This window comes from Cavia porcellus, unplaced genomic scaffold (assembly GCF_034190915.1).
Source record: "Cavia porcellus strain 051 isolate PalLab524CR breed Dunkin Hartley unplaced genomic scaffold, mCavPor4.1 scaffold_9, whole genome shotgun sequence".
In the NCBI taxonomy this organism is placed as follows: Eukaryota; Metazoa; Chordata; class Mammalia; order Rodentia; family Caviidae; genus Cavia; species Cavia porcellus.
Window position 1 is genome coordinate 62,281,869 of NW_026947492.1, and position 23,952 is coordinate 62,305,820.

At 37.0% G+C, this 23,952-nt stretch overlaps 1 protein-coding gene across 3 annotated transcripts in view; it reads left to right on the forward strand.

The window, feature by feature from the left end:
- The window catches only part of Fchsd2 (FCH and double SH3 domains 2), a 268,069-nt gene that overhangs the window by 239,390 nt on the left and 4,727 nt on the right, over positions 1 to 23,952 (forward strand). For all 3 annotated transcript variants that reach the window (XM_003463457.5, XM_003463456.5, XM_063256542.1), the window contains 4 exons: positions 12,820 to 12,954; positions 22,007 to 22,090; positions 22,210 to 22,387; positions 22,687 to 22,907. In XM_003463457.5, the coding sequence (XP_003463505.2) occupies positions 12,820 to 12,954; positions 22,007 to 22,090; positions 22,210 to 22,387; positions 22,687 to 22,907 (618 nt within the window). The remainder of the gene's footprint in view (positions 1 to 12,819; positions 12,955 to 22,006; positions 22,091 to 22,209; positions 22,388 to 22,686; positions 22,908 to 23,952) is intronic.

Genomic DNA, 23,952 nt, shown 5'->3' on the forward strand with positions numbered 1-23,952 from the left:
ACCCTTTCTTTCATCCATTCTCTTACTTTCCTACCTTACTCAAAACTCATGCCCACTTTACAGCCTAGCTTTTTAAATTATATTAAGTTCACATAAAATTAAAAAATACAATAGTTCATCCTTTTAACATCACAGATAGCAATGTGATATATTTCCTTCCTCTTTTATCTATTTTTAACTTACAAGTGCAAATCAAGTATATTTATGGTATACAGCATATTTAAAAAATTATTCCTTCCTCATTCCATTTTACTGTTTTGTTAATGCATTTGTCATAAAAGTTAATTTTGCATATTTTTTCTAATCTTTTTTTCTAATCTAAACTCTTGTCACTGAAAGACCTTCATAATCAAGATTTTAATGTCTATATAATATTATATTAGAAAGGCGTAGCAAATTCACTTTTATATATTCAGTATTCAGATTGCTTTCAGATTTGCACTCTTCTAAATAACACATGAACAAACACTTTTATACATGCAGTTGGCCTTCCATATTCCTGGTATCCATATATATGGATTCAACCAACCACAAATCAAAATGAGTTGGAAGAAAACAATCTGTACTGAACATACACAGATTTTTCTATTATCAATATTCCCTAAACAATATAGTATAACAACTATTCATTTAGCGTTTACATTGTTTTAGGTAATATAAGTAACCTAAAAATAGTGTATGGAAGGATATGCGTAGGTAATGTACAATTACTGCATTTGATAAAAGGGACTTTGAACATCCATGATTTGATTATCTGTAATGAGTCTTGGAACCAGTCTTCAATGAATACTAAAGATAACTATATAGACATTCCTTGTGTAATGACTGAATTTCAGTCCTGCAACTAGATCCTTTCATGAATTGATCACTAAATGAGGAATTGCATACAGCAATGTACATTACAATATTCAGAACAAAGAAATAAAGGAAACTCAACTTGGTGACTTTGCTTTTATTTGCATAATTCTCATGTGCAATACTGTAATGTGCACACAGAACATAAAACTGCAGTACTATACCGTACAGCCTAATCATCAAAAATTACAGCATGATATCAACAAGGTGTACTGTCCAAAAAAAAAAAAAGATGTTGAGGCTCTACCAACAAGATGTACAGAACTGTACCCCCCCAAAAAAGAAGGATCATAAGTCCAAACACAATGGTTTGGTCATAAATCTAAAAACTTATTAAATAGATGAGTCATTGAGCAAAGAATATCTGTGTTAAACATCATCTTATCAAAATACCTCAGTGAAAATGTTTTTTTCTTTTAAAGATAGTAAAATACAACAAGGTGAGACAGAACAAAGCCAGTCAAAACAATGCAGCAAAATTGGTAGAGCAGGATACCAGAAAAACAATAATAGCTACCATAGTATATCTTGTTATCTTCACAGTAGTTATCTATTCTATCAGTTAAACCAAAATCAAACCAAAAACAAAACACAATAGAACCAATCAAAACAGAATATTGAATAAAGCAAAAACAGTTAATCACAACAAAGCAAAACGGTGAAAAGAGTATTGGAATTCAAAGACAATATAGGAAGAAATCTCCCATATTTGCTATATTGCATACTATCATCTCTGGAGAGATGCTCAGACCTCTGGCCCCAGGCCTGCATAATCAATCAAACAATACAAACATTTGGTCACTTCATGGACCTTAGTTGCTATCAACTCAGGCTGTCCTCAGAACCATCTGGTTGCTAACTGGATGGGGAGGTATGGGGGATGTTGATTCTCAGCCCATGCCCAGTAGCTTGTGCTGCTTGTCAGGAAGCCTGGATTGTTGATTTCTTAGTTGGTCCCTCAAGACCTGGCATGGCATATTCTTAGGAGATGCTGGCTTTTCTCTTCCTGGCGCACATGCAGCTTGTGCTCTGTTTTGCCTTTCTTCAGGACACAGGTTCTCTAATAACCTTTAAAATACTGCAGACACCAGCGAATCATTGTATCACCTGGAGTCAAGCAGGGCTGATCCTTCATGTGTCAGAAAAGACAGGGATAAAAATTATTCAGAAAATCTAAGGTATCTCATGATATAGAAAGTACTTATCAATAATCACAATTGCAATCCAGATATGATCTTTAACAAATCAGTAAAACATCTATTCCTGTATTTCCTCACATGCCCTTTCCTGGCATCTAGCAGCTTCCATGAATTCTTCAAAATTACAATGATCACTTAGTTGATACTGCTGAAAGCTGTTTTTGGATGTGCAAGCTTGACTCAGTAGTAAAGCAGCTTCAGTAGTTCATTACAACACCCCAAATGAAACTAAAACATCACCAATAAGATTGCACAGAACCATGAATTCGCTTGACTCTATAAAAATCATTGAAAATGCCAAATATTTGATGGTGAAACTGGCATTAATGGAGCCATTACTCTGTTCATCTCTGTAGTAAATACCTTGGAAGATAAAAAGACATGCAAAGTGTGTAGTAAAAGGAGCTTACTAGTCAGGAGTATAAGACAAAAACACACAAAACAATCACAGAACCAAGAAATAACAGTGATAACTAATAGTTCAATAGTTTCCTGTAGTTCAGAAGTGTATATGAGGGGTTGGGGATTTAGCTCAGCGGCATAAGTGCCTGCCTTGCAAGCAGGCAGTCGTGAGTTCGATCCCTGGTACCGATAAAAAAAAAAAAAAAAAAAAAAAAGAAGTGTATATGTGACTCAAGAAAATAATATGCATCCATATAGTATGAGACATTTTTACATATCAAAAAGGTTGACAGGTAACATCACTTCTAAAAAGTTTGTTTATATCTCAGAATTTACTTGAATCAGTTCTATTATCACCTGTTGGGAGCAAGTAGTTCTTAGAAGTGAGGCCAATAAAAGTACACTGATAAATTTTTCTTGCCCTTTGGAACAGCTAGTCTGCCAGTATCATATGATCAACTAATCTTTTAAGACCATGCTTCAAATCATTCCCTTCTGCATCAAAACAGACAAATCATGTATTTTTGGATATTGAGGTGAACAAGTTGGTTTTGCCTTAATCTCCAAAAAATGTCAGGTAGCTTATTTTTCTCTGGTGTAAGACATTATAGAAATAATACATATTTTGAAGACATTTATCTTTTCATGAATGCTTGAACAGCATGCTAGTGAATGTACATAAAATACAATAGGAAATCCTTGTTTAATGATTGAGTTCCAGTCCTATAACTAGGTCATTAGTTGAATTAATCACTAAATGAGGAATTTTATATACATTACAATGTTCAGAAAAGGACTGGTCAGAGGAAACTCCACTTTGATGACTTTGTTTTTATTTGCATAACTCTTACAGGCAGTACCATAATGTATAATAGAACATAAAACTACAGTACTATACTGTATAGCACAGTCAGCAAAAAATATAGTACTATATAACAAAATGTATTTTTTAAAAAAGACACTGAGGCTCTATCAACAAGAGATACAGAACTGTACATACAAGAAAAGACAAAGGCTAAGTCCAAACAATTATTAAGGAGATAATGTTGTTAAATGAAAAATACTTTTTATTTTTATTTATTTATTTTTTTTGATAGGAGGGTACTGAAGTTTGAACTCATTGCTTTGTCCTTGCCAGGTAGGCACTTGTGCCGCTAAGCTAAACTCCTGGCCCCTTTTTCTATTTTTCACAGTAGCTTTTTTTTTTAAACTCCCTATAACACAGGAGTAGGATTACTGGATCAAAAGTCTATAGTTCTTTGAGCCTGGTTTATTTTTATTCTTTTTTTTCTAACTATAGCTGACACTGTTTATAAATTTCCTGTCTTCAGCCACTTCCCCCAACTGTTGCACAAAGGCAAACTGACAGACTGCTTTGTTTTTACAGCCTAAGAAGCTGAGCATTTGCAGAGTTGCGCAGAAATAAAATGTGACTCCAGTAATTATGAAGATCATAGTGAATAAATAGTATGTTAAAAGGCAAGATTAAATATCTTTGAGATGACAGTTTAGTTCCCAGCTGCCTGTGTAGTCCAGAGGGCTTTGTTTTTGAAATATGAAAATTTATTTATTTGCTTTTACTAGTCCCAGTGAAAAGAAATAATGGATTTTTATAGTGAAACAAATATGAACTATTGAAATTAGTAGATTATGCCTATATGAATCTCCAGTTGCTTTCATATTTATGATATTTCCAAATGGTAATACTGTTTTTATTGAACTAAACTCTGTATTCAAAAAGCCCACATTTTTAATGAACTGGCATTTCAGATTCCCAACATGATCAATTTAATTCAATTCAGTAAGCATATTTGAGCTAGCTCTTTGCATGGGACCCCTTGCTAGGTACTGAGAATTACCAAGCTGAGTATGTCTGTCGAGTTAGTGTCCACAGATGGAGATCAGTCTTGTTACTGGATTTTAGGGTGCTGGAGTCTCCTTCTGGAGATGATTTCTAGGTTCTTTCTGTCCTGAACAAAGAATTTAATGAGACAAGCATAAATAATGACATTTACTAAAGGTAGGGGAAAAAACACGGTTAAAAAAAAAAAAAGAAAGAAAGAAAAAAGGCTCTGCAGAGTGAGAATGGGGCAAGTAAAAGTAAGAAAAAATAAAAATCAGAATACCTGTATCTACAGCATAACGTGGGCCACCGTGAAAGCCACCATAGCAAGCACTTAATGGCGACTCTCTACCCCATGCTGGCATCACGTCCAGTTCATCCTCTCAAAAACCTGCGCAAGTTCTTGAGAGTTCACCTGCAGGACTCTGAGAATTGTTCTCTGCATGTGTCCCAGCATCTTGTCATGTCTCCTTTCCCAGCTAGTTTTAGCTACGTCCTGTCTTCTGCTTCAGTCTCACTTAATGATAGGACCAAATGGGGAATATTGAAAAGATGTACAGAATTTCACCTCTGAAAAAAGTGTTTTCAGCTATGTTCTTGACCTTCTGGATAACCATAATGTAAAACTGACCTAGTTTCCCACTAATGGGTGTATATATTCAGAAGAAACAAAATGCAGAAATTGAAGAACTATCTGCCTGCCATATTTATCACAGTAATATTCACAATAGCCAAGATATGGAATCAATTTAAATGTCCATCAATAAATGAGTGAATTTAAAAGTGTATATAATGAGGTCCTGGTTCAATCCCCACTACCACAAAAAAAAGTGTTGTGTATATACATATATAAAAAGAATACTATTCTGTCATTCATGGCAATATGGTGAATCTGGAAGATATGTCAAATGGAATAAGCCATGAAGAGAAAACTAAATACATAGGATCTTGCTCACATGTGGTATCTAAAAATGTTGATCTCATAAGTAGAAAGTTGAAAAAAATTAAATAAAAGCACTAAACCAAAAAAGAGGGAGATCGAGAAAGCAGGAGAAAGGTTGACTAGTGGTCCCCAGAAGCTGGGATGGGCTAGCCATGGTGGTACAGACCTGTAATCCTAACACTGGGTAGGCTGAGGCAGGAAGATTGCTATGAGTTCAAAGCCAACTTGGGCTGCATAGAGTTCAAGGATAGCCTTAACTGCACAGCAAGACCCTGTCTGGGGTGGGGGCTGGGGAGACTTTGAGTCAGCACCATTTGCGGACTATGGAGGGAGATAACCAGGCCTCCCATGGAGGTGATCCCCACCTGGAAACCACCACCATGCACAGGCTGCTGCAGGAGTGGGGACAGCCACACACAAGCCTCTCACTCTGTGAGTCAGCACCATTGGGACTGCAGAGAGAGTAGACCAGACCTCATCAGGAGGTGATCCCTGCCTGGAAACTATATCATTTTCATTGTATTCTCGGGTTGGGTTTTGTTTCTTTTGTTTTGTTTGGTTGTGTTAAATCTGATGGTAATAGCAGCTGTTTGGAGGATGACTGGACTTATTATGGTAGCTACTTTGGATTTGCTATTGGCTTCTTTTGAAGGCCTTTATTGCATTCATTGTTTTGTCTTTGTTGTTTCTGTTCTATTCTGTTCTGTTTGATTTTTACTATGTCCAAAGGTATCTGCAGCTATGTTGGAGACAGCAGGAGGCATGTGGTAACTATTGCTCATTTTGTAAGGTTTTGAGGTCCTGTGTCACCTACTGGGTTGTTTTGTTTTTTTAATTGGTTGGTTTTATTCCATTTTATTTCCTTGGTTTTATCTTCCTTAAAATTAAAAAGGAAGGTAGGGAGGAAGGAAGGAAGGAAGGAAGGAAGGAAGGAAGGAAGGAAGGAAGGGAGGGAGGGAGGAAGAAAAAAAGAAAGAAAGAAAAGAAAAAAAGAAGCAAGCTAGGATAGTTAGGAGGAAAAGCATAGGTAGATATTGATCAAAGGATACATAGTTACAGGTAAAAGGAATAAATATTGAGCTCTTGTGCAGCAAAGTAACTAGTAGATGATATATTTATTCATATTTTAAAATATAAAATTTATGTTCTGTGCACGGTCTACAAAAATGTGAGGTTAAATAAATAAAGATACATACACATATGAAAAACCAACCAAAAAAATAATAATACTGAGCCAGTCATATGGCATTCATCTGTAATCCCAGATACTTGAGAAACTGAGGCAGAAGGATGGTGCGTTAAGGACCAGCATGGGCAACATAGTGGGACTTTGTATCCAAAAAAAAAAAGCTAGACAAAAAAAAATGATGTTGATATTAATCTCTAAATAGTATTGTTGTTAGATTATTTTGTGTAGTGACTGTTTTAGGAAATGAAATTTTAATTCACAGCTTAGAAAATATTTCATTAGTTATAATTTCTTTAAAATAAAAATAATAATTTAATTTCTTTTTTTTTTCCTTTTGTTTTGTTTTTTGAGGCAGAGCCTTAAACTCATTATGTAGCCTAGGCTGGCCTTGAACTCCTGGTGATACAGTCCTACTTCAGCCTCTAGAGTGCTGGGATTACAAGCATGCACCACCATGCTCAGTCATTTCCTAAAAAGATAAAGTGCTTGATACTGTTTCTTATACATAGCACATGTTAAAAACAATTCATCTGAACTTTAGGTTATACAGTTTACTACAAATCTACCAGCTAAGTTTAAGTTACCACAATAAGAAAGAAGTGTACATTAATAAAAGGCATATTAAAGCCAAAGTGCTCTATAAGGTACATTCATATATTATCTGTGTGAACACAGTTAACTTTTGAATTAAACAATCCTGAGTGTATTTGCAAATGAGAAGGTAGACTTGAATTAAATACTTCCAAGAGCATACAGCTTGTAAGTGAGGAAAGATGACATTTGAACGAAAATGTATCCATGTCTGAACCCCTGCTGATTTGCATTTTCCTGACTGTGGTTTTCCTATTATTCCTCTAACCTTTATCATAATTTAATTACTATGCATTCTTTTCAGCATCTGTTGAATCATCATTAAATGTCCTTTTTCCAACACAGTTAATGCCCTTGTAGCGTCTTTAAGTACTGTGTGACCAGTTGACATTAAAATTTCCAAACCTAAGCTATTAAAATAAGATATTTTAATAGCTTATTGAGGTATAACTGAAATACAGTAGACACAGATATGTATGATTCACAGCCTGATACATTTTGACATACATATATACTAGTAAAACCATTGTCACAATTGTAAGAATGAATATCCATTACTCCCAAAAGATTTCCTCATTCTCCTTTGTGATTTGACCTCTCAGTCAACCACTGTCTACTTTCTGTCACTATAGTTACATTTCTTAGAATTTATATAAACAATCTTTTTTTTTTTTTTTATCGGTACCGGGGATCGAACTCACAACCGCCTGCTTGCAAGGCAGGTGCTTATGCCGCTGAGCTAAATCCCCAGCCCCTAAACAATCATATAATATGTACTCTTTTTTAAATCTGGCTTATTTTCACTCAGCATAATTGTTTTGAGAATCATCCATGTTGGATATGCCAGTTCTTTTAATTGCTGAGCAGCATTTCATTGTACAACTATTGCACAGATTGTTTATCCTTTCATCTGATAACGGATGTGTGAATATGTATATTTAACATATTAAGGAATTGACAAATTGTTTCCCCAAAGTGGTACCATTTTACATTTCCATCAGTACTATGCCTGGTTGTCCTACAACTTGTCAGCACTTAGTGTGGTTAATCTTTTTAAGTTTAGAGATGCTAATGTGTATTTGGTAGTATATTTTTATAGTTTATATTTATGTGGAACATTTTTCATGTTTATATACAACCTTGTATCTTGTTTGGTAAAGTGTTCAGATCTCTTGACCTTTTTTTTTTGTTGTTGTTGTTGTTGTTGTTGTTGTTGTTGTTGTTTTGTCTTTTTCATTTTTATGGGTACCGGGGATTGAACTCACGACCGCCTGCTTGCAAGGCAGGCACTTATGCCACTGAGCTAAACCCCCAGCCCTTTGACCTTTTTTTTGTTAGATTACTTTCTTTTATTGAATCTTAAGAGATCATTTTATATCCTACTTACAAATATTTTATTAGATATATTATTTACATAAGTTGCCCGAGCCAGTGACTTGTCTATTTTTTTACAGTATCTTTCAAGTAACACAACTTCTTATTTTGATGAAGTTCAGTTCTTTATGGGTCATAATTCCAGTGTGGTAACTAAGCAGTGTTTGCCTAACTCAAGGTCATAAATATTTTCCATGTTCTTTTCTAGACCTTTTAGTGTTTAAGATTTTATATTTAAATCTATATTCCAGTCTGAAATAATCTTTTTTTTTTTAACTGGGAATCAAACTCACAACCTCCAGCTTGCCAATCAGGTATTGTGCTGCTTAGCTATGTCTCCAGCCCCTGAATTAATCTTTGAATATCAGGGGAAAAAAATGAGTCACAATCAGGAAACTGAGGCAGGAGAATTGCCAAGTTCAAGGCCATCCTAGACTAGCAAGATCCTGACTTAAAATGAAAAATAAAAAGACCCAAAACTGTAGCTCAGTGGTAGGGCACTTGGCTAACATACACAAAGTCCTGTGTTCGATCACCAGTTCTGCCAAGGTCTCACTGTGTAGCTCAGGCAGGCCTCAAACACTCTCTTTCCCTCTCTCCCTCTCTCCCCCACCCCCTACTCTGCACTCCAAACTCCAGCCTCTGCCCTTCCTGAATTTCCAGTTCCACCTCTTTAGTTTAAGGGGGCCTCTCTGTCTGGGTTTCAGCCTAGAAACTTTCCAGCAGTGGGTTGAGAAAATTATTTGTTTCCTCTCACCAGAGAGCACTATCTATTATTTGATGTCCAGTGCCTTCAAAACTGTTCTTTCATATGTTTTGAACAATTTTTTAATTGTTTCTGACAGAAAGTTTAAATGTATTCCCCAATGTTTCACATTGTTTGGAAGCAGAAATCCATTTTCCTTATATTTTTAACATTGTCTTTTATAACTACTTGTGTCATATTTAGAATAATATTCACTGTGATCATTTCTTTGTCCAGAAAGATTTCAGAAGTTCTCCTAGTCAGTATTCTATAGGCTGATGCTTTTTGCTGTTTTGGATGTTAGCCAAATTCTTTACCTAGATTCTCTCTGCCTCATAAAAATAATAAAATGATTTGTTAAGTCTCCTATGTACCAAGCAGGCATTAGAAGTTTTAACTGTACTACCTGTCTTAGTTACTTTCTGGTCACTGAAACAAAATACCTTACACCCACGAATTAAAGGAGGAAAAGTTTATTTTTAGCTCACAGTTGGTAGAGGTTTCAGTCATCTGTCAGTGGCTCCAAGGCAGGGCAGCATGGCAATGGGGCATGGAAAAAGAGAAACAATCAATGACAGGACAGACAGAGGCTGCCAACAGCAAGCTTTCCTTTCCCTTTTTATTCCATTCAAGCTACAAGTCTTGGTTGGTGCCAGCCAGGTAATGCCTTCCCATTATCTGTACCCAGAAGTATGCTAAGCCAGTCAATGGGCATTCTAATTTAGTCTGACCCATGATCTAGCCACCTCCCACAAGCCCCACCTCTTAGCACCTGAGGCTTTGGAGGAAACATTAAGATATATACTGTGGCATTACCTTATTTGTTTCTTATAATATCCCTATGAAGTAATTCTCAACATTGTAAATGTAAATGAAGTTGAGACATTAAATAGTGTGCCCAGGATCACACAACAAGTAAATGGTATAATCAATACTCACACCTAAGTTTGCCAGATCCCAGGGCCCACTGCCTACTATTTTGTGACAGCGCCACAAATCTGATGATGCTCATTGGATTTTCTTGCTGAGTACAAGAAGATGGCTTCTCAGCAAAACTAACTCAAAAGATTATTCTTATCTCCTTTTACAGTAAGAGTAAGCATTTTACAACCTCTAAGGAAGGAAAATATCAGTACAGCTACAGAGAATCATTTTTGATGGAAGTTCTGTCAAGAGACAGGAAGAAAAATGATTGAGAAAGCAACTGTTAAGAGTAAAAGAACATGATTATAAAAATGCTAGGATGAGAAAACATTGTAACAAGTGGAGGGGGTGGAAAGGGGAGGTAGAAGAAGCTATTCTGAGGTGATATGCTTTGGAAACCTGCTGGAGCAATGCAGAGGCATGTGGCAGCAACCGCTGCTGCTGTCACTGCAACTTTTCATTCCTTACCATGAGAGTCAAATAATGAACTCAGAATAGGAAAAGGAATGTATAATATTAGCCAGTATTACCAAGATAATATGTTTGGTTGATTCCCAGTGCCAAAATACAGTACATGTTAACATTCCTTATATGTTTGGAAACTTGTTCAACCCACATTTTTATAGTATCTATAACCTTTCCTAGAATAAGAAGGGTAAGTACATTAAAAATATGTTTAAAGTTAGTTTTGTGGCAGGTTCCTGAATGTGATCCTTATCTTCTATTTGATAAAATGTTTGTTGGAAAAAATATATTCCTAACTCTTAAAATGTTGAAAAATTGAGATCTTCCAGGCATGGTGGCACAGTTCTATAATCTCAACACTTGGGAGACCAAGGCAAGAGAATCACAAGATCAAGGCTAGACTGGGCTACTTAGCAAGTGCAAGGCCAATGTGGACTACACAGAGAGACTGTCTCAATAAAGCAAATGAAAACTCAAGATCAGAGCCTATTTTGCCACTGACCTGACTGATTGTACAAGTTTAAGATAAGGCACAAGATTACCTCACTCATCTGTGAAGAATTTTCAGTAATATTTATAAATGAAAATGTTTCAAGGTCTTAGAAACAGTGGCAACAAATGTGACTGGAAAAAAAAAGTGTAGTTTATTCTTTTGGAACTTCCTCTGTAATTTTATGGAATTTTATTAGAAAACAGCATTGAGGGGGCTGGAGATTTAGCTCAGCGGCATAAGCACCTGCCTTGCAAGCAGGCAGTCGTGAGTTTGATCCCCGGTACCGATAAAAAGAAAAAAGACAAAAAAAAAAAGAAAACGGCATTGAATTTATATCACTCTTGTTGAAAATAATTTAACTATATATGTGAGGATTTATTTCTGAGCTTTCCTTTCCTAGTTTATTTTTAATGGGTACTATTTATCTGAGCTGGGTGTGGTGGCCTTGGCCTTTAATCCCAGCACTGGGGAGGCTGCGGCTGTGAGTTTGAGGCCAGGCTGAGCTACATAGTGGACCTTATCTCAAAAGACAACACACAACAGCAACAAAAAAGGTGTTTATCTGTAATATGAATAAAGCGTATTTCATTAAAACATTCTCTTGTTGATGGACAGATGAATTTGTGTACAGGCTTTTGCTACTACAACCAGTGTTACAGTAAGCATCTTAGAATATAATCTTACATCCTTTTATTTCTCCATAATGAAGTCACAAAACTGGAGTTACTAGATCAAGTAATTTTATTTTTAGGGAGGTTATTTTCCCAAAGTGATGTATGAATTAACACTTCTGCAAGCCATAAATGAAAGCCTTGGTAGAACGTTTCTCTGTATTCTTGGTAGAACATTTTTAATGTTTCCTAATGTGATCATTTAAAAAAGCGTGTATCAATATTTAACAGTTAAAACTGAAAGGATACTGGAATTATTTCTTATGTATTGAAAAGACACTTTTTTAAAAATTTTATTTAAAGAAAGACTAAACAAAACAGGAAAAGGTAGAAATAATACATATGTTCAGAGAAAAAAATAAACAGTAAGAAATCACTAGTTGATGTTTACATATTATCGTTTTACAAATAGTTGTTCAAGATACAAAAGTGGAACATATAAAGTGAGAATTCAAACAGCGAGACTGCAAACAGTTCTGTTCAACTATCCAACAAAAACTTAGAAATATGGTTATCAATCCTATACACTTAAACATACATGCAGTTACCATATCTTCAATTATGTTGAGATTGAACAAACCTAAGCAGGCTAATATCATTCTGAACAAAGAATAATACTATTGCTGAGTTTCACCTTAGAACACTCCAGGATCAGCACTGGGTATTTTAGTGTCTCTTTTTCTTCGAAGTATCTGTTCATTTCATCATGTGTCGTAAGATCAGTTCTCATAAACTGCTTATAGATTCTACACGTGCAGAGTCTTAACATATATTTCTATCTTTTCTATATTAGAGGGAGAAACAAAACAAAGCAAGACAAAACAAAACATTCCTATAAACACATGAAATGAAAAAAACATATAAGACCTTTATACAAAGAGTTCTACCATGGTTCCTGTGTTGTCTCTTGTTATCTTCAATAGAATTGGCTATATCATCAGACATATACACTGTACTTTTTAAATATCAAATTTCATAATGTGAAAAATAAGGACAGGTAATCATGTCTAATGCAGTAAATGGGTAAATTGACATTTTGAAACAATCATATTTTAAATGTTTTTGCTGTTTTCAACCATCTTCTTGAAGTAAGCAAACTAGCCAATGGCTTCTAATTTTTTCTAGCTTAATGCAGATACCGAGAGAGAAGAAGGAGAAGAGTTTGAAGACAACATGGATGTTTTTGATGACAGCAGTTCAAGTCCTTCTGGCACCTTGAGAAATTACCCACTCACCTGCAAAGTTGTTTATTCCTATAAGGTTTGTATTTCTCCAACCTATCACTTAAATTGTGGCAACTCTGAGGTAACTGTATCTACCCAACCTCTAATGCTCTGCTTAGCATAAAATTGGAATTTAGTTAATGCTAGAGGAAGCACAGCATAATGGTGAAGAGTTCTGTGTCTGACAGCAGACTGCAAGAGTTAAATTCTTGTCTCTTCTGCTTGTGAGCTTTATAACCTTGCACTAGTCCCTTAGACTCTATGAGCCTCAGTTTCCTTATCTACATCATAGGGATAATATTGTAGAGTTAATGCAAAGATTACATGAGATGATACTTTTTTCCCAAAACAGTCAGCACAGTACCTGCCTTTTTGTAAATTTTCAGCAAATTCCTCTGTAATTTTGTAGTTCCTCTTACCTTTTTTGTCTCAGTTGCCTGATTGGCATTACAGTCACCTCCAAAATTGTTATCAAAGGAAAATGGTTTTTTAACACAGTTTTTAAAATTTTGCCTATCTTTTCCTAATAAAACTTGCTACCCACATTAAGCAGGATTCTGGCTTAATAGGTATCAGAATATCCAAACCTGGTTGGGTATAATACTTATTAATTTCTCTCACCCATGCCCTGCTTTTCCATTAATTTTTTACTTAGTATAAAATAAAGCAAGGTTCCTTTCTCAGCTCTCTTTGTCTGACTTCCCTGTCCAGTCCATCAGCCAGTCCTATTGAGCCCACTCTAAAACATACTGAATCTGTTCAGTATGTTTACATGAATAAGATCTATATGTCCATCCTGATCTGGCTCTAGCCAGTCTTCCTAGCTTCATGTCAAATCGTTCCCCCACCTCACCCACTTAGCACACATTAGCCACTCTGGCTGTGTCTCAGGCTGCATGAGCACCAGACTCCTTCCTGACTGCACACCCTTATATTTGCTAGCCTCTGCCTAGAATTGTTTTTCTAAATCTTGTCTGGTTGCCACTTCTCATCATTGAACTCAGCTCAAATAGTACTGCCTAAGATTATCCCTAACCAGCATATAAAGAACTCCTCAGTCACAACTCTCTACCCTAGTTCCCTTCTTTTACTTATCTCATAGTATTGTGTTTCCTAAAAATACAGTCAGAGAAATACAGTGTTTGGTGATATTGTCATCACAAAATAAACTTATACAAATCTGGAGGCACAGCCTACTGCATATCTGTGCCTTATGGGGTAGGTGTATTATTTTTGTTCTTCAAACCATGATGAACAAAACACAAAAGGAAATCAAGCACAAGAAAATAATGCAGTCAAACAAGAGATGGAAATAAAACATGAGATATATGTCAGCTAGCATACATTAGCAAACTTTTTAGTAAGTAGGAGTATATGCTAAAATAATGATAAATACAAGTGTGCATTCTCTGTCTCAGCCTCCTTGTTGCGTGATAATGCATGGATTTGTTCAGTCAGGTCCCAGAACAAAGTCTTGTTTCAATGTGTAAATGGTGAGTGATCTTTGGAAAGCCTTCAAGTTGTTGCAGATTCAAGCTTTGACAGAGAACTGGCTTTTGAAAGTTCGGTGGAAATCCAGGGATAGCTGGTAAAAGTCTATACAAAAGCAAAATATGGAACAGAAGGCAGAAAAAACAAGTTACTGGAAATTGTGATGTGAAGGCATTCCCTATCAAATATAAAGAGAAGCATCCTCTGGGGTTCCTGAAACAATTCCCTCACCTTAGACATAAGACAAATATTTTGGGATCTGTACTGAGGGTTCATGGTAGAGCCACAACTGCTATTCGTTCTTTCTTTAAGGAGAGTGGTTTTGTGCATATTCATACCCCAGTAATTACATCTGGTGACTGTGAGGAGATTGGAGAGCTTTTACAAATTGAGCCGTCCATCAAAATAAAGGTACCTAAAGAGAATTTCTTCAGTGTTCCTGCTTTCTTAACCATTTCATGACAACTTCAGCTAGAAGTCATGTTAGATGTATTGCAAGATGGAGGAAAACGAGGTGCCTGGAGTCAAATCATAGAATACTCCAGTGTTTACTTTTGGTCCAACATTCTGAACTGAGAATTCTCAGAGCTGGACACATTTGGCATTGTTTTATATGGTAGAAGCAGAAATTTTGTTGAGAACTTTCATGATCTCACACAAGTTATGGAGGATTTTTCCAAAGCTACAACAATGATTGTTCTCTGAAACTGTCTGGAAGATGCTGAACTCTGACACAAATTCACAGCTCGTGGCCACAAGCATTTCTTACATGGAGGCCATGAAGATCTTCAAGCATCCAGAGCATTTCTTACATGGAGGCCATGAAGATCTTCAAGCATCCAGAACTTCACCTTCATGCCAGAGTGGGGGGTTGATCTACAAACTGAACATGAGAAGTACCTGGTAAAGCTCTGTGGAACACACCACACTTTGTCACTAGTTACCCACTGGCACTCAGGCTTTTCTACATGAGCGACAGTGAAGGTAGTCCTCACCATATAGTTGCTGTTATCTTCTGGTACCTGAAGTTGGGGAGCTTTTTGGTGGCAGCCTCAGGAAGGAACGGTACCATATGTTGAGTAGCAGTTTGCCAGATGAGGACTTAGGCCCAGCAATGCTACATTTGCTGATTTGGATCCATGGCACGTGGAGCTTTGGGGATGGAATTTGCTGCCTACAGTTCATCTTGGGAGTTGACATTATCAAAGATGTTATCCCCTTTCCAAAGTTCACTCATTTGTATCTTCTATAACTGAAAGTTTGGTTAATGCATAGTGCCCTGTGATGGAGGCACCATATATATTTTGCTTTTCTGAGTTTTATAAATGTGAGATTCAGTACATAGTTGTTCTGTCATAAGCTACAATGTATGAAAAGTAAAAATAATCATAGTTTTCTTTTTTATTTATTTATTTTTTTTTTTTTTTATTGGTACCGGGGATCGAACTCGCAACTGCCTGCTTGCAAGGCAGGCGCTTATGCAGCTGAGCTAAATCCCCAACCCCAATCATAGTTTTCTTTTAAAGCTGAAATCATTACATGGAAAAATGATCTCCCTTTGGAAGAGGCGCTTGTGGCAAGTGGATTTTTGGTCTGTTACTTCAGTTAAGAAAAAAGGAAGTAATCAAGCCTATAGTCCCAGATCTCTAGGGACTGAGGCAGGATCACTTGAGCCCTAGAGTTCTAGGCCAGCCTGAACAACATAGCAACGCACGTCTCAAAAAAAAAAAAAATTGAATTAGATGATCTCAAAGGTCTCTTCAAACTCCAAGACAAGATGAAACTATTTTACTTGGTCTTTATTCGGTAGATCGTGTCCTTCTGTAACTTTGGAGAACCAGCAGCTAAAAATCAAAGTGTTGTACCTTTTCCCTTGTCACTTAACCTGTGATAAATGCCCATTTTACTCTCAATGCTTTATTAAACAGAAGAAAATACTCTTTTTTAGGGTCTTAGCTGATTTAATTAAAAAGTTGCTATTCTGAATTGAAGTCATCTTTCCTTGGTCTGGGATAGAAAAAAAAAACATAATAACTATTGATCTTTAATTGTAAAAGCTAATGAAGTATTACGTTATGTAAACTCTATAATCAGGGGCTGGGGATTTAGCTCAGCGGCATAAGCACCTGCCTTGCAAGCAGGTGGTCGTGAGTTTGATCCCTGGTACCGATAAAAAGAAAAAAAAAAGTATAAACTCTATAATCGTTATTCTAGTTATTTTATACTAGGTGTCTATACCTTCTCTAACAGTCAATAAAATAAATTTTAAAATAAAGTAATGATAAAAATTGAAATATAGAAAATACATAAATTAGCACCACTAATTTAGCACCACTGCTGCCACTATCCAGCAGTGTGTACTGTGCATAATTGTATGTGCTGTGCTTTTCTAGCACAGTAGGTTTGTTTCTGTCAGCATCTTCATAAACATGTGAGTGATGTGTTATGCCACAGTGTGCAGATGGCTGCAGTGGCATTAGGTTATAGGAATTTCTCATCTCAGTGTAATGTGTTGTAATCTATGGGATCACAGCATATGTGTATAATGCATTGCTGACCAAATGCTGTTATTCACTGAGTGACTGTTTAGTTCTTAGCACTGGTACTGGCCAAACTAAATCTTGCTTGTTTTCGTATTTTATTGTCTGGCTGCCTCTGAAAGTCCATGAAAACAGAAACCTTATATCTGTGTATCTCTTCTATGTGTACTGAGCTCTTGAAATAATGGCTGGTGCATAACAGGTCTTCAATAAGTAATAGTAGAATTAATAAACAAATGATATAAGGAAGACTGGAAAAAATGAATCCTTTTCTGGTTTGCATTTGGATTGAGACGTAGTAGGAAAGGATAACGCTGGAACAGTCATCCTACAGTACAGAGCCTCACTCCCAACGCCATTTATAGCCAAAAGCCGGTAGTATTTACTGCTCAATATCAGTGATTTCCAGGCTTTTTAAAATTTTAACACCTTTATTACACTTAAATTCATAGTATTTCTTGTTTTCTAAAAGGCTCAGAAATTTTTCCAGTGTACGTTGTTTTGATAATCTCCTTAAAATTTGAAATCATTTCCTGAGAAATTTGAGAATTGTATGACTAGGATTGAGAATGTTTTCTAATGTCACCTCTCATTGTTATACTTACTTAAAAGTTCCAGAATTAAAATTCAATGCCCTTAAGTGGAGAGCCCTAAGTGCCTGACCAAATGTTGTTATAAAGTGTGTAACTGTCTAGTTCTTATTATCAAGCAAACTTAATCTTACTTTTTTTGAATTTCTGTGGCTGCCCTCTGAAGATCCATGAAAGCAGCATGATTTTTTTTTTTTTTTTTTTTTTTTTTTGAGACAGGGTCTAGCTGTGCAGGTCAGGCTAGCTTTCAACTCACTAGGTAGCTCAGGCTGGTCTTGAACTCCCAGCAGCCTTCCTGCGTTAGCCTCCTGAGTCCTGGGAGTTCAGACATGCACCACCACGCCCAACGCGAGCAGATGATTTTAAACAGCTCATTTTCATTCAGTATTCCCTCCATTGGTATATCCTAGATATGGACCTATGGTTAACCAGACCATAAAAATCTATTTAGTCAATCATTGAACCATTATGTGTCCAATATGTGATAACTTTTGGGGAGCAAGAATGAACGTGACATTATCTCTGCCTTCCAAAGAATAGATAATCTTAGAGGGGATAAATATTAATCTGAAAAATACAACATATATGAAAAGATTTATAGTAAATGTAAAGACACTAATTCTACTTGTGATAGTTGGGAGGTAGCATTTAAGTTAGATTATAAATAAGACCTTTCTAAATACATTGAGTGGGTAGGGAAGGGAAAGAGTCTCCTAAGGAAACAGCAGAAACAGAAAGTGAGATGACAGTACAGGGTATTTAGGACAGGTTACCTTCACTGCTATGGGAGTACCCAGAGGGAAGATGGAGGAATAGACTTAAAGATGTTTGCTGTCAGACAGTAAAGGACCTGGTATGCCAGCCTTACAACTTGGGTTTTTGTCGGGGCTTAGAGAAACCCGATTGGACTTCTAAGACAGTAACCCTGAGCCAGGCATGATGGCCCATGTCTGCAATCTCAGCACTCAAGAGACTGAGGCAGAGGATTACCATGAGTTTGAGGCTAACGTGGGCTACCTAATGAGTTCAGGACCAGCCTGAACAACATAGCAAGATTCTGTCTCAACAAAAAAGAATGAAGGTAACCCTGGTCATGATATAGAACCAAATGTGTGCAAACTTTTAGGCTGTCTAGGACTCAATGAAGAGGAGCTGTTTTGGGCCTCATACAAAATATATAATACATTTGATTCTTTTTAAAATAAAAAATATAGTTATATGTAAGTAACAAAAATTCCTTATGTATTTTTTCTTATAACATATACGCACACCTGTAATCCTAGCATTTGGGAGACTGAGGCAGAAAGATCACCATGAGTTCAAGATCAGCCTGGGTTACATAGTGAGTTCAAGGCCAGCCTAAACTATAACACACAGCAACACTCTGTCTAAAATCCCCCCCCTTCCAAACCAACTTTTTTTTTAAAAAAAATGATAAGCAGCCCACCAGCCACAGGTTGGAAACACCTGGTAGACACCCTTGGGGAACAGATGAAAATAGAGAAATTAGCTGGGCACAGTGGCATGCACCTGTAGTCCCAGCTACTCAGTACTCAGGAGGCTGAAGAGAGAGAATCACTTGAGGCCAGCCTAGGCAGCATAGACAGAACAAGTCAGAATGTCTGTCTGTCTCTCTCTCTCTCTCTTTCTCTCCCTCTCTCTCTTTGTCTCTGGGAAAAAAAAAAACCCTTTAGCATGATTCCTGTGGTCTACCAGTGATGAAAGCTTTTAGAGCTTTCAGTAATAACACACAGCTCACTACAGCACACATGCTGTAGGTTTGCCACCACTGGTCTAGACTAACAAAGAAAGCCTAGATTGATCTGATGAGAACAAAGAAAATGGTTTGAAAATATTTAATGTTTAGATTCAGATGCCTTAAAAATATTCATAATGTTCAATCCTGTTGGTATCCACTCTAAGGAAATGAACCACAATATAGAAAATGGTTTTTTAGGGATGAGAGTTTAGTTCAGCAGTAGATAGAGCACTTATCAGACATGAACCAGTTCCTGGTTTTGATTCTTAGCCCTACAAAAAAAAAATTCATCTTGCTACTATGCTAGTTTATAATATCTTCAAGTTGGCAATCCTAGAAGGAAATAAAATAGCCATTCATATGATATAACCACAACATATAGTATTGCTATGAATGTTATTCAAATTTATATTACTAAGAATTTTTATGGGGGAAGAAACACAATGGCAAATTTTTTAAAAGGATACCAAGTGTGTGTACCTTCAGCTCTCAATTATGCATGTTTTTTATCTTCTTTACACTTTGAACATGTATTACTTTCATAATCTAGAAATTCTTATGGCTTTAAAGAAAATACAAGAAATTTGGAGAAATGTAGATGGGAATAGATTCTGTCTGTGGATGTTAGGAAGTGGGAGATGTGTATATAAGAGATAAACGTGACAGCCATTTACTGAGCGATCGCTGTCTGTAGTAGGGATATGTGAAAAGAAATAGTCTCTGCCTCCCATAAGTCATTCTGTTAGGGAGCCCACAGGACAAGCACCCAGCATGCACAAAGCCGTACAGCAACCAAAGAAAGAGGAAGCAACTAGCTCATTATGAGTGGTCTGGGGAAATATATGAGCTAGGCCACAAATTGTTAATAACAATAATAGCTACTATTTATTTCTAATCTCTTCAACAACCTTATAGGGAAGATATTCTCAAACAACTCATTTATCACAGTCCTGTGCTCTTTTCCAGGATCTAGAGTGCAGCACTGATCAAAACACAAAAATCTCTGCCTTCATAGTGTTTACATCTAGTGGAAAAAAAGAAAAACTGAGACTGAAAGGCATACAGCTGCTTGCCCATAGAAAAAGACTGAAACCAGACTTATATCCGCAGTACTCTGACTTATTCATCAGATAGGAAAGACAGCAGAGTGTGCCAGACAGAAGGAAAAGCATGGCGTCCTCGGTGAACAACAGGCAAGAGTACACTGTCCAAAGCATCTCGAGGCCAGGGAACCAAATCTGTAGGTCTTGCTCGACAAGCAGAGTTCTGACCTCGTTAAGGGGAAGAATGGTCACTGAGAGGGACAGGGACAGTTGCACTGGCGCCTGCTTTTGTTGAACAGTGTGCACAGCGTAAATAGACCCTGTGACTTTCTCACAGAGCCAGTAACATATTAAAAGGTGCTCTGGTCCCTCCTGCTTTGCTCTCAACACACATTAAAGTCTAATTGTTTGCTACTTAAAGTCTTGCCAGGTAATTAGGAATGTATCTTTTTTACAAGATTGCATTTTGTTGGTATATTCAAAGCAGTGTGGTTAAAGGATAGCAAAGAAATTCTATTAGAAAAGCTATATGAAGAAGTGTTTTCCCTCATGTTTTTAGATCAGAGGTAATTTACTTAAAATTCGTTCCCCGAATATTCTCTGGTTCATCTTGGTCATCCATTTTCAATACAGTACCTTTTTGTCTCAAGGAGCTATGGAAACATCCAGAATTTGGGTTTTGATGAAATGTTTTAATATTCACAGAGTAACAAATGGGTCTTAGGAAGTGACTTACTTTCTTGCCTTCTTTTTGCTTTTATAAATGGGAGATATTTTACACTTTCACATTTGAGATTTGAAAAATTGTGGTTTAGTTGATAGTTTTAATTGGCCTTAGGACTTACAGAAAAATTTTAAGCCTATTTACTGGAGACCCAGAAGACACCAGCAAACCCCTGCCTGTTGCATGTGACAGGCAAGGCTCTTTACAAAGCAAAGCTCTATGGAGCTGCTGAAGAACCCCCTGAAATCTGGCGACTGGCACTGTCAGTAGTAAACACAGAAGCATTCAAGAGGAATCAGCCCAAGCTTCACAGCGAAGTTGAAGCATAATCTAACAGGATGACTAATCTCAATAATCCCTTTCCCATAATTTTCGTTTAGCCACTGTTTTACAGAAACTCCAGATCTAGTGTAGGCAGTGCTCAAGCTACCATCCAATTCATATACATAGTTTTTTGGTTTTTGTTTTTTGGGTTTTTTTTGCCCCACAGCATGACTTCATGGTAGCCCTCTGGTAGTTTCATTTCAGTGCCTTCTCCTCTGCCTGCGCTTCCCAAGTCATCACAATTCTGTGCTCACTCATCCCATTTTGACTCCCCCATCCTCCAGACAATGGCAGGATTGTCATTTTGAAGGAATGGAGGCATCAAGTTGAGTAACTTACTAATATGTACACAAACAGCTCTAACCTGAGTCCTCTCCTTCCAGTATGGTGCTCTCTTCATGAACCTGATGGCCTCTTGAGGATCCAGTTTCTGTTGCAGTTTTATTTTGTTCAGTTTTTTTAAAGTAAAACTTCACCTCATTATGGTAGTTTTACAGCATTAAAATTTTTATTTCTCAGAATCATTTCAATACTTGATCCCTGGTTTTTGTTAAGCCAACTCACATCTGCTCCTTATCTAACCTTTATAATTTTGTCCATGACCATCCTACATTGCAGGCTTCTCAACCAGATGAGTTGACCATTGAGGAACATGAGGTGTTAGAAGTGATTGAAGATGGAGATATGGAAGACTGGGTAAAGGTATATTCCTTTGCTCATATCACCCCTTCTTGTGACATTTTAGGAGTTTCTTTTGGTTCTTGTCATTCCCTCTTCAGACTGTGTATGCAAACCTTTCTTTGTCACATGTCTTTCACCAGGCTCGAAATAAAGTTGGCCAAGTGGGTTATGTGCCCGAAAAGTACCTACAGTTTCCCACCTCGAACAGCTTACTGAGCATGCTACAGTCCCTGGCTGCTTTGGATAGTCGGTCACACACTTCCAGCAATTCTACGGAAGCCGAACTCGTTTCAGGCAGCCTCAACGGAGATGCCAGTGGTAAAGACTGAAACAAGGCACTCTTTATTTGGTCACATTTGACCCACGCTATATAACCCAGGAGTAAGCCTCCAGTAGGTTAAAGCACTTTATTTCTATCCTATACTATTTTCCTGTACTTGATCACATTCATCCTGTGCAGTTGAACTCTAGAGTTGATCTTCAATGAGTAAAAACATTACATCTCTACTCCTATCCTGTGTGATGGTTTTTGAGGTGTCATGTGAGCCTAGCAGTGGGTGCAGAAGCAGTCCAGCAATAAATGTTCTTACCAGATTTGTCTCTCTCTTGCTCCCTAGTCTGTTTTGTGAAAGCACTTTATGATTATGAAGGCCAGACGGATGATGAGTTGTCTTTTCCTGAGGGAGCAATCATCCGTATCTTGAACAAAGAAAACCAAGATGACGATGGCTTCTGGGAAGGGGAGTTCAATGGGTGGATTGGAGTTTTCCCATCGGTGCTAGTAGAAGAACTTTCAGCCTCAGAAAATGGTGACACTCCATGGATGAAAGAGATTCAGGTACATAAGCAGGATGAGGAGTGAATTTTAAAATAGTAAAGAAAATTACTCCCAAGAGGTTTCTTGATCCAGACAAAAGTGCTGAGTGATAGAGTACCTTCCTAGTTTAATCCCTAGAACCACTCAAAAAAAAAAAAAAAGTGGCCTATAGTCTCTCTGGCTCACCCTCCCCATTCCAATTCTGGTTATCAGGTATCTACAAAACTGAATTTAGAAAGCCAGAGAGAGATTTGCTAGGCCCTTGTGGAATATGGCCATATTATATCTCCAGACTCCCATATTGTTTTCTAAACCCATTAACCAAAATTGTAAACTGTATGTAACATATAAAAGATGGGTTTGGTGGAGAAAAAGAAGTAAACCAGAGAAGGAATATATTCTTTGTGGTTAGTTTATGTAGTACACTTCTTAGTTAGCTCCTTCCCTCAGTCACTGTCAGAGCCCCTTGCTTAGCCCAGACAGGGAACTTGCCTTTACAGGAGATCCCTAATTCAGTCACACTGGGGATCTGTCACAGGGGACTAGCAGGTAGCAGAATAAGGATCATGCTTGCTAATCTTGTTTGCATGGTAATTATTAGCATTTAGCCTTATACAAAACCTGTAATCCCCACACTCAGAAAGCTGAGGCAGGAGGATCACTGTGAATTTGAGGTCAGCATGGCCTACAAAATGAGTTCAAGGCCAGCCTGAACTGCGTAGTGAAACCCTGTCTGGAAAAAAAAAAAAAAAAAACAACGAGGAAGTCACAGACTCAGCCAATTATTTTCCCTTAACAAACAAAAACACAACTTGTCTTCGTTTTATTCTTTATAGAGTTTACTGAATTGACTGATTTGTTACATTTTCAGAAGAATCTCAGAATAGTTTCACTTGATCACTATTTAAGGTAAATTTAAGTCAGTAGTATAAGAACTGTGAAAGGAAAATGTGAGGTACTACACAAAACTGGGATTTGGATGCCCATTTGCTTCTAATGTGACCAACGTTTTAACAGTTATAACTTAGCTCCAGAGAAGAAAATGTGATGAGCCCCAGAAAAGCAC